The following is an 11452-nucleotide window of genomic DNA, read 5'->3' as shown; positions in this document are numbered from 1 at the left end:
GCCCATCACTACTCTCCAATGCTAGATTTAATGCTCTGCAGGCTTTACTACATTTATGCATGTCAGTGTTGCTGCTAGATGACATGTATATACAGTGCTTTTCAAAAGCATTCAATATCCCTTTAATATGCTGACATTACAGCCACGGACCTCAATGTATTTTTAATGGGAGTTAAGGTGACAGACCAACACAAAGTACAGCATGATAGTTAAGTGAATGGAATATAACAAACGGGTTTATTATTTTTTTTTTTTAGTATAGAAATCTAAAAAATGTCACATGAATTAGTATTCAGTCCTCCTGAGTCAATAATTTGTAGAAATACCTTTCATTGCAATTACACTGGCAAGTCTTTTAAGTATCAGTTTTACAAGTGTGGAAACTGAAATTTTTGCTTCTTGTTCGTTGCAAAACAGCTCAATCAGATGCAATGAAGATTGTCTATGAACATCTGTCTTCAAGTCTTGCCACCGCATCTCGATTTCACCTAGCCCTAGACTTTGGCTGCGTCATTCTAACACAATTTGCCCCAAATTATTACTTTTAATGCTAGCTTTATGCTTAGGGTTATTGTCCTGTTGGAAGGTGAACTTCTGCCCAGCCCCAAGTCTTTTGTAGCTTCTCACAAGTTTTTCTCCAGGGTTGTTCTGAATGTAGCTGAATCCATCTTCCTCTCAACTCTAAACTAACTTTACTGTCCCTACTGAAGAAAACCATCCCCCAGCATATGGTCACCAGTGTTTTAACATGTGCATGGCTTGTCCATGGTGATATGCAGTGTTAGCTTGCACCCACACATGGTGTTGTGCATGGATCAAAATGTTCTGTCTGTGCTTTTAATGTGACAAAATATGTAAAAGCTAAAGGCGAATGGACCTTTTTGAAAGGTACTGTGCCCCTGGATTAATCTAAATCTCTTATTGTTGCTATAATACTATAGTAGTACTAGTAGTATAAATAAAAACACAAGAGTCAAGGTAGTTGCTTCACCTGTTTATTATTATTTTTTTTTTTTACAATGCGTCAACTTATACTCTAGATAAATGTTGCAAAAATTTTTTGTTAATAGGAACCTTGAATCTTGAAAAAACAGAAGCATATAGGCAGCCATTTAGCTGCCATTCAGGGTGTATAAACAGCTAACATGAAAAGCAGTTAAAAATGTACTAAGATGTAGATGGTGAAAAGAGATCAAAGATCAGAATTCCTAAAATCAGCAACTAGCGCAGGATTCAAGACCTTAAAGCTCATCTCTGGCCATGTCTGACACTGGGGGTCTTAATGCCTCCATTATGTTTCTCGATGCCCTGATAGCAGATTTCATAGCCGTTTCAATCCAAGCATGAGGGAAGCCTGCGTGTTCACCAGCAAAATAAATCCTGCCCTCTTTCTTGAAGAGCTGCTCGGCGTACTCCAAGTGCTGATTAGGTGTGAAGAGAGCGAAGGCGCCCAGGCTGTGAGGATCTAGACTCCACTTCTTCACCAGCACGCCTGTGCAGAGGGACCTGACGTGTTCGCCGTGGATCAAAGCCAAGTCTTTCAGTGCCACCTCTTTAAGGTCTTCGTCGCTCAAACCCAGTAAGAGGAGGGAGTCTTCAGCCCAGGTGTAGGAAGCCAGGAGGATGCCGATCTTGTCGTTTCTCGGGAAGCTGTGGCTTGGGTAGTAGATGAACCGAGAGGTTCGGTCAGTTATGCTTTTTCCACCATAGATTCCGTCTTTCTCCCAAAACCTTTCACTGAAGGTGAGGATAACTTTAGTGGAGCTTCCATAGTGGACTGACTTCAGAGCCTCCATCTTGGAGGTTCCGAGAGGAGGTTCGAAATCAATAAAGAGAGCTGCTTTGGCAGAGGCTGTCACAAGAACAGCATCAGCTGTAATACTGGAAAGACTTTGTGTTTTGTCATGCTGATACCACACTGTGACTGTGTTGTTTTTATTTAACTGGCTGATCTTCTTGACTGCAGCGTTGAGAATGACAGTGTCCTTTTTGAGAGTTCGGTGAAGAGCAGTGGGTATCAGATCCATCCCACCAGTCACTTCACTGTATCTGGAGATTGAAGAAAATGTATTGTTACTGAATGTGATCAGTACCTTTCTTTGTAGGGATTTGCTTTATGAGCTGTTACTTAAAAATGTGTTAAATAATCATTCATTAAACTTATTTTGAAAGGATTCTGCCAACAAATGTCTGATTGGTCATGGCACCTTAAAACTCTACATATGTATTTTAATGACCTCAATCTATGATATGCATTGGATTTGTTCAAACAACGAGGTTTATGGGAAACCTTCCCAGAATATTACTCATCGCAGATCGCAGTTATGCCCAGGGCAGAGGGGGTATTTCGATGTCTCTGAAGGATCACCTTCAAGATGAACTCACTTATCTGGACCTGAATCATTTCAAAGGTGACACGTTCATTACTACAATCAGGATAGTCTATGTCCTTTAGGCTTGATAAAGTAGTTTAAAGTAATGTTGAAACAAGTCTATCTTTTATCAACCTTCACTGCCCAGCAGTTAATTGTTTAAAAATGCCAAAAGACCCAGAAATAATTGAAGTAGACATTTCTAAGATGTTTGAAAACATACTGTTTAAATCTCCTGGAAACCTTCTAAAACAAAATAATTATAGGCAGCTCACTACATGGCATTTAATTGGACTTTTTACAAAGTTGGAATATTTCATTTAAATCAGTTTTTTTTTTTTGATAACCTCTTGTGCAATATCTTCTATGTTGGAAGGAAAGGGTGAGAACCTCTGACCAATAACAATTTGATAAGAATATTAGTAAATATTTGGCTCAGTGATTTTGTATTAGATAGCAAGCAATATAAAACACTTGGTCTGTGTCTGTGTAATCTCTGCATGCTTAACACCCCTGCATTCATTGGGTTGCATTGAACTTAGAGATGCTAGGCATGCCTGCTGACAGCTTTGCTGGGGCCCGGGTCAACTCCAAACTCCCTCACACCGGTCTCACATTGTCCAACAGGGGGTTGCATGACGATGGAGCTGTTAGCCGATCTTGCATCACTTTCCTCAGCTCTACTCTGGCCTTTAGACTGCATGGGCCCTTTCCCCTATTCTGGGACTGGGACAACAGTCCCTTTAGTCACCCCTGCTTTGATGGTCAACTGTGGAAACTCATTCAATGAAGCTCTCTGTGTATTGTTGTTGACCTGAGTTAAAGTCCACATACCGTTTGAAGGTCTGTACCTACTGAATCTGCAGAAAGTTGGTGACCTCTGCTTTCTATGAACCTCAGCATTTCCTGTGATTTTGCATGGCCAGCTACTTTGTTGCTTGCAGCCATTCCCAACCTGTTATAATACTACTAACAGCTCACTGTGCAATTTTGGGCACTGAGGAATTTTCAAACCTGGACTTATGCACACCTACCATCCTTCCTGTACCATCCTGTACAATGCTAGGGTTCACTGAGCTCCTGAGAGTGACCTATTCTTCAGAAATAAAAGTGATTGGGATTCGAGAATTCAATGATTATGAGGAATGACCCAATACTCCTGGCAATACAATGTATAAATAAACAGACCTTTAATGTTTTCACTCTGTGTTCGTAGCAGCCCCATTTGGCTGTAACATTAGAGAAAATGAGGTATGCACTTTGAAGAAGGTAATTAGAAGACCTACAATTTTTCTCACAACTGGCCAAAACTAGTCATCTTTGTATCTTACAAAGGCCGTACTCATAAAACTCTGAGCCTTTAAATTGATAGCCAGTTAAGACCTCAGGTATTGTTGGAAAATATTTAAAATACTTAATAGGGTCTGCATTGCTATGCTCAAGTTAGGTTTAATAATGTGTGAAATAAAATATACTGTGTAACTTAGTGGATTGCTCAAAACAGGTGTGTGTGTGTCTGACTTGGCTGTGGTCTGCCCGGCACCAGTGAAGATATTTCTGTACATGTCTGAAAATAAATGCCAAAAGTAGAATAACAGGAATGTTATGAGGGTCTGAACAGACAGCTGAATGCCAGGTGTAAGAGTTCAACTGACACTCAGCTAAAAATATGTTTTTTCTTTGTAATTGTACACGCCTTGCTTTTGAATAAAAACCCTGTCTTTGGGGAGGAAAAGTCAGAAGTGCTCTGGTGACTCATCTGGAACACCTCTCCTCCAGCCGGGATAAAAGAAACTGTGCAGACTCTGTGTTATTTAGCTTTACCAAAACAAACGAGCACGCAGGAGTTTCTGGGAACAACTCCATCAGTATCTAGAAGAACATGACATTATTGTAAACCATTTCACAATAAAATTGGGTTTGTAATCTTACATCACACTGTCGTTGACATCATTCTCGAGGTAAATCATCTCAGACAGAGCCATGGACATGATGCTGTTTTCATTCAGTAAGTCGCCGATCATCCTAATGGCCTCTGAACTTAACTTGGTTTTTTCTTGCAGATATTCCTGTTCACACAAAACGTTTTTTGATCAATATGGATTTATAGTCCAGACATAAAAACAAAATATTTTGAGACATTAAGAGTAAAATACAGATAAAAGGCAATATATGGCTATGAATAGTTATGCCACCACCTAATTCTAGATGCAACTAAATGAAACGTACCTTTACAGAGAAGTGATCAAACTTCTTCAGTGCTGCTTCACACCCATGTTCTGCAACTTCATTTGTTATCTGCAGGAAGCAGAATTTGGATCAATATATGGTTTTTCATTTGTGACTGGATTTAACCCATCCACAACCAACATGAGAAAGAAGATTCACAAAACGCAACACAACAATTAGAAGAAATTCAGAGTTTTTATGTTCTTGTAAAAATCTAAGCAATTTATCAAAAGCTGTTGGGTGTAAAGTGCTGGCAGACCTCTCATGCCGTCTCATTTACCTCCTGTAATGCCTCCTGCAGCAAAACATGGGCTGATTTATTCCTCTCTTTAGATGGTAGGTCGTAATCCAGGATGCTGGGGTCTTTAGTCACCTCTGAAGTCTTGTTTTTCTTCCCATTCACCAGGTAATAGGTGTTGTTGTCAGTCATGTTGAACTGATTCAGTGGGATGTTAAGTTGCTTGATGAACTTGTGGAGAATTCTGTAAGGAGGTTTTTACATGGTGACCCTAGGCTCTAAATTAATTGAAAGCTTTAGTTCTATAATGTGCTTTAAACTAAAGGATCAACAGGTTTTCAGGCTGTCTGACACAAAAAATAATATATTTGAAAACATTTCTACTTACTGATGAAAAGATGGAATCCTCATGGCCCCTAATTCAACATACCAGCCCTCTGTTTCATTCCTATGGGTCAACACCCGTCCTCCTACTCGCTCACTTGCCTCCAATATGGTTACCTTATTTAGACATAACAAAAATAAAAAAATGCATCTTAAACAGATCAGTGGAAAATTCATGAGTTAATATGTTACTCTTTTGCATCTACCTCATGTCCAGCTTCTTGCAGCAGCTTGGCAGCAGTGAGTCCAGCCATGCCAGCCCCAACAATAACAACACGATAAGGTGTGGTTATCTTTGGGAGGCCATTCTCTGCTATCTCCATCAGTTCATTGTAGTCTGTGTCGTTTAAACATTCCTCCAAAGTTTTATTTTGGCTGACAGAAGAGGAAGAGTGGCTTTGCTGCAGAGTCAGCAGCAGCAGAAATAGTCCAAAGGTAACTGGAGGTACAAAGACCAAAAGACATCACAGGCTGAGTTATTGTTTAAAGCATGTGGGTATGGTTAACAGACAGAAGGCTGATTACAATGTAACCTGGTTGGGTAAGTTAGAAATCGTATAAAAAGAAGATGAGGCCTGAAATGTAACAATAATAAATGACAATATTATCCATCCATCCATCAAAGAGCAAAGTTTTGATCACTGCTCAGTTTATTTTCCCATGAATCCAATTCAGAAAATTAATATTAATTCAGAACTGAATATAATAGAATCAACTAAACTTGTTCCCCAAGGCTACATTCACACTACAGCTCTAAATGCTCTATTACAGTTTTTTTTGCTCAGATCTGATTTCTGTTGCATGGTTGTTCACATAGTAGTTTTATATACCATCAGACTCCAGAGTGAACAGTCTATGACACTGAAGTGACCTGATTGCTCAGATGAAGACTTGAAATAACATTCAGCACATTGTTTTAGGGAAGTAAATACAGATGACAGCACGTGGGCTTCAATTCTCAAGCCAAAAAAATTATGACTAACAAAATCTACAGTGTCTTGTGTAATCCTTTTATATACAGCTGGGATTAAGACATTTATGTTGGAGAAGACCAACTTTGGAACAGCAAGTAGCATCTTGCATTAATGTTATCATTGTTATTTTTATTTAGTTTCTAATTTCTATTCTTGTCCATTTTGGCTCTACCAAAAGAAATATAAACCAGTTTAGCTTTACTAATCTCCAGCTGCATGTTTTCTTTCTCAAGTTTTACCCAAGAATCTTTTTTCTGACTAAATACCATTTATCCAGACTTCAGATCAGGCATAGAAGTAGCCTGGCTTGTTCTCAACCCCACTTTAAAAACAATAAAATAATTCTGATTTCTGCTGCAGCTAAAACAGTCCTGCTAGTCATACAATTAAAGAAAGAATTAATGAGAATACTCACATGAATGCTGTTTTATTTCAATTTGATCCATTTTTTCACTTTTTGTCTCCTTTCTGATGGATAAATAGATTAATAAAAAAATTACTCAGAAACATCCACAGTGTAGTCCTGAAATTAAGTTTTTCTTTAATCTAATATTTTTTTCATTTTGTTTGTTTGGAAAATGTGGTAAACTGGTTTATTGCTAGACCATAATATTTGTATCATTTATTTCAAATGTACTAAAACATTTAAGATTAGTAAATATTTACTGTAGCTTATTGTAACTTTTTACATAATTCAAGTTGTTTAATTTAATTTAATGAAATTACAAAGGTTTTTAACAACTACTATAACTTTTTATTTCATAGAACATTTTTCTTTCTAATTCCAAAGATCTACAAATGTGATGAAAGAAACGGTTCTTACCGGTCAGAAGATTTGCAGAAGCAAGAACCCAGAATCCCATTTTTTGCAATAAACTCATCGTCTTTTATACCTGAAGGAGGCGGAAAAGCAAAGGAGGAATCCATCAGGTTTTGACAAATTTCTCAATATTCATTGGAAAAGGATTGTGTGTGTGTGTGTGTGTGTGTGTGTGTGTGTGTGTGTGTGTGTGTTGTGTAGGTTGTTTATTACCACACCATTTTCCTCAGAACGTATTAGTGTCCATGTTAAAATGCAGAGGAGATTAAGATTAAGTCAGAGCCTCGTTCCCTCAGGTCTTCTACAGGATTTAGGTCTGGGGACTGGGACGGCCATGGGGTTGATTCTGTGTCCTGTTTGGATCTCTCTGCTCCGTTCTCTGTTCATTTAACATTTTCTCCCAGCTCCTCTGTTCAGGTCTTCAACCAGCTGCAATGCTTTTTATTGATTAGTCTCATCTGATTCTCATGCTACTTAATCACCTCCCTCACATATAAAAGCAAGACAGTTTTGAAACTTCATTGTCAGGTCAAAACCAGGCTGTCATTTGGCAACACTGCTCCAGTGTTAATTGTCAGGCCAAGATCAAGTGAATGAAATGCTTACAAGAACAGCAAAGCCAAAACTCTCAAATTCTCATGGCTGCAAGTCTCTCTGAATGATGCCTTAAACAAAATAGAAAAGCATAAACTTGTAGACTTTTGGGACACCCTATACATGTCATTTTTTGTTCAAATTTAAATTTGCTATCTTCTCAAAGCTGCAGCTTTGCTTTGCATGTCTTTAGACATTGAGCAATACTGTTTCACTGTTTAAAACCAGCATGCCTGCCTGCATTTCCAAGGAACTATAGGTGCAGCTTGTGAACCAGAGTGATGAAAAGATGCAGGATGATAAACGGTCTGTACATTCCTACACCTACACACAACCAACTTCACACATTTCACAATGGGCATGTAACACATAATTAGATCATAATTAAATAGAGAATACAACCATTTGAAAGTCTTCATATGAATGCAAGTGTTAATACAAAAATACATCAAAATGCACCAAATCAGTTTTTTCAAGACATAAAAAGTACTTTAGCTATTCTTGGTAATTAAACCAGCACATACTGCTGTTGTAGAGCATTTTATTTGAAACAGTCACACTTAAATAATCATTATTTTATCCAGAAATTGACCAATTTTAAAAGAATATTCGACCAATATCGAGACGCATAATGGGCCTGAACAGTTCTATGGAGTTGCCTCCTCCCCAGGGAGAAAAGTTTGATTTTATGTTAAGAAAACAGAAAATATGGGCCTAAAAACATTGAGTGCATTTATTTACATCAGTCTGTAGTCCAATTCTTCATCTTTTTTTTCTTTCCTTCTTCATGTTACTACAATGTAGTTTTTTCATCATGTAAAGCACTTCCATTCCTCCATTCAACGCACCTAAAAGAAATGTCTGAATTACCTTCTCAGTGTGCGATGAAGTGTTACTGAGTCTGTTAATTATCAGATTATTTGATTTAGGTGTGTTGAAGCAAAAATAACTCATCACTGATCTAAACTATTGTAGCTCTGGATGTCTCAGGGTCATTGTCTTGTTGGAAGGGAAGTCTTTTGCAGCCTCTACCAGGTTTTTCTGTAAAAATGTTCCTGAATATGATCAGCCTCCCTGTCCCTAAAGAAAAGCATCCCCAAAGAAAGATGCTGTCACTCTCATGTGTCACCATATTGACAAAGTGTTTAGGGTGATGTGCAGTGTCAGTTTTAAGCTTAGTTTTAAGTTTGATGTTTGGACCTTCTAAGTTTACCTCTGGTGTGAGTGTGTGCATGCATGGTTGCTTATCCTGTTTGCCTCTGTATTGCCCTGAGATACACTGGTGACCTGTGTGCTGCACCTCCTGCCCCAAGACTGTTGGAGAAAGACACCAAATCCTGTCAAATATTATGATCCCACTCCTAACCCCTATTACCACATTCCCACATGTTTTAGAAGTTAAAGCCATGGAGTGTGTGTTGCCCAATAGCCCAATATTTATGTCATTTGACCAAAACATATTGGTACTCTAGAGGTTTTTAAACTCCAGTGGGTAACGTTTGTGATATCAGGATGGAAAAAGCTGGCATCACTCTCAACCATTTGTTATGCAGAAAGCATCTAATGGTTGTTATGAAGCCTTGATGATCCCAAGATGCCACTTTGGCATTGGCATGCTCTCTTGCATTTCCCCTTTTGTACAGCAGCCAGAGAAATAAAATCTGTGTCATTTCATATTTATACCCCTAGCTAAAAGGAGGACACAGACCAGTAATTAAACGTATGTAGATCTTCTGACTAGTTAGAAAAGTAAAAGACAGATATGCACCGGTGATTATAACAACAAAAATAATTAATGAGGTAATTTTTCTCCACTAGATAAATTAACTTAATTTATCAAAAAAAACAAAAAAAAGTTTTTTTACTGTTACACTAGAACAAAAGGCAGATGTATTTTAGACCCTTCACACATGTTCACCAGTGGTGTATGTAATTGTGAAAGGCTCTGTATGTATTAATCTACTGTATTTTAATTTGAAGGTTTTGAAAAGATTCAACGACCCTCTTTATGATTAGCAATGATTCTTCATATTCTTTTTCTTCATAGTTTCCAACTAACAAAACTACAGACGTTCGTTGATGTGTGGGTGTAAATCCTTCAACTGAGTTTTTGACAGCAGTTTTGTAAACACACCTTTCTTTCTTTGGAAATGATTGAATGTTGGCATGTTTTCAAGTTACAAAGTTTAACATCTTTATGAGTCACAAAAATGGCAATAAATTTCAGTTAGAGAAGGCAAAAATTCCCTGAACTGTATTTTCTTTTCATAAAAAAGTAACTTAAATTCCAAGAGAAAAGATTAGAAAGAACAGTTGCTGTCACAGAAATAAAACACCTCTGTACCGAGTTATTATGTGAACTTCTCTGCTACTTTCTTATACTACTCTACAATTTTGCATTATTTGTTGTTAGTTCAGCTTTTAACTTTGTTCTCTCTCTTTTCTCTTCCTAGAAGCTACACCTGGCCTGACTCTGTGTCTACCTTTGACACCTTCCTGGAGGGGATATATAAGAATATATTACAGGTACTTTTAAAACATCTTCAATAGCAGCATTCCAAGTTGAAATGGGAGAAATGCCTCTTAAATTTAGAAGGGACCAGTTATCTTTGAATTATTGGACAAATTTACAAGGACAAATAAATGACCATCCGACATTAAAAGTGCTTACAACAGGTTGGGAAAAGGAAAACATAAAAAGCTTTGGATGGATAATAAATTCTAAACAAATGAAATTCATTTAGATAAATTAGATATAGGTCAGACAGTTTCATGAACTACAGTACAACCTTGGATACTTCCTGATGCAAAAATAGATGTTTCATTATTAGAAAAGAAGACCAAAAATAATGTTTTTATGAATAAATATATTATACAAGAATACATGAACCGGTATTATAATTATGTACATATATATATTGATACATCAAAAAATACTGCAAATAGGATAGGAATAACTTTCATTGTACCACAATTTAATATTAAAGTAGGAAAAAGGGTAAATGATGGAGTATCGGTTTATACAGGAGAAATGTTTGCTTTACTTCTAGCAGTTCAGTGGGTGGAAGAGGTTAGACCATTAAAATCAATTATTTGTTCAGACTCTAGTTCATCATTTGCCAGTTTGCAACATAGTCAATCAGATAGTTGACCAGATATATGAATTGAAATACAACAAACACTTTATAGAATCATTATGATGGAGCTTACAGTTCATTTTATTTGGGTTCCCAGGTTAAGGGTAATGAAATGGCAGATAGTATGGCTAAGAAGACGCCAATTGGATAATGGCTGACATTAATGCTAGGTTTAGTGTAAAAGAAGTAAAGGGTATAATAAAACAAAAAATGGAAGAGAGGTGGCAAAAGTTATGAGAGGAAGAAAGGAAAGGACGCTGGTTTTTATAAAATACAAAGGAAAATTGGAGAAATTAGAAGAACAGAAAGAAACAGGAGAGAAGAGACAATTATACCACGTCTTAGAATTGGACATACTGGACTGAACAGAACTTTATTTATAAAAGTAAAAGATCAAACAGGGAAATGTGAGTGCGGGGAAGATGAGACAATAGAACATGTTATTTTGCATTGTAGGAAATATCAGGTCTAGAGGAATAAGTTGGTTAGGAATCTTAGTGATATGAAAATGAAATTAGACATTGTTGATTTATTGCAAAACAATTCAGGAAACAGAGGATATCAGGCTATATTTTATTTTTTTAAAACAGTGTAAGTTGTATAATAGGATTTAGTGTATGAAGGGGTATGTCATAACTACTCAGTAACTGTTAAAGGATCTTTTGAAGAGAAGCTAACAACAAAGATGTGGAGACAGCAGCTCA

At 37.1% G+C, this 11452-nt stretch overlaps 1 protein-coding gene across 1 annotated transcript; it reads right to left on the bottom strand.

Moving 5' to 3' along the window:
- Positions 1 to 979: 979 nt before the first annotated feature.
- On the bottom strand, positions 980 to 7368 carry LOC124881157 (L-amino-acid oxidase-like). The gene is made up of 9 exons (XM_047386689.1): positions 7236 to 7368; positions 7021 to 7090; positions 6613 to 6665; positions 5430 to 5662; positions 5228 to 5340; positions 4882 to 5083; positions 4602 to 4670; positions 4305 to 4441; positions 980 to 2049 (listed from the first exon to the last, which is right to left on the bottom strand). The coding sequence occupies exons 3-9, from the start codon at positions 6641 to 6643 to the stop codon at positions 1242 to 1244; spliced, it is 1593 nt and encodes a 530-aa protein (XP_047242645.1). The 5' UTR covers positions 6644 to 6665; positions 7021 to 7090; positions 7236 to 7368; the 3' UTR covers positions 980 to 1241.
- Between the last annotated feature and the right edge of the window lie 4084 nt (positions 7369 to 11452).

Source organism: Girardinichthys multiradiatus, chromosome 14 (genome assembly GCF_021462225.1).
Source record: "Girardinichthys multiradiatus isolate DD_20200921_A chromosome 14, DD_fGirMul_XY1, whole genome shotgun sequence".
Classification (NCBI taxonomy): Eukaryota; Metazoa; Chordata; class Actinopteri; order Cyprinodontiformes; family Goodeidae; genus Girardinichthys; species Girardinichthys multiradiatus.
This window is presented reverse-complemented; position numbering and strand designations above follow the sequence as displayed.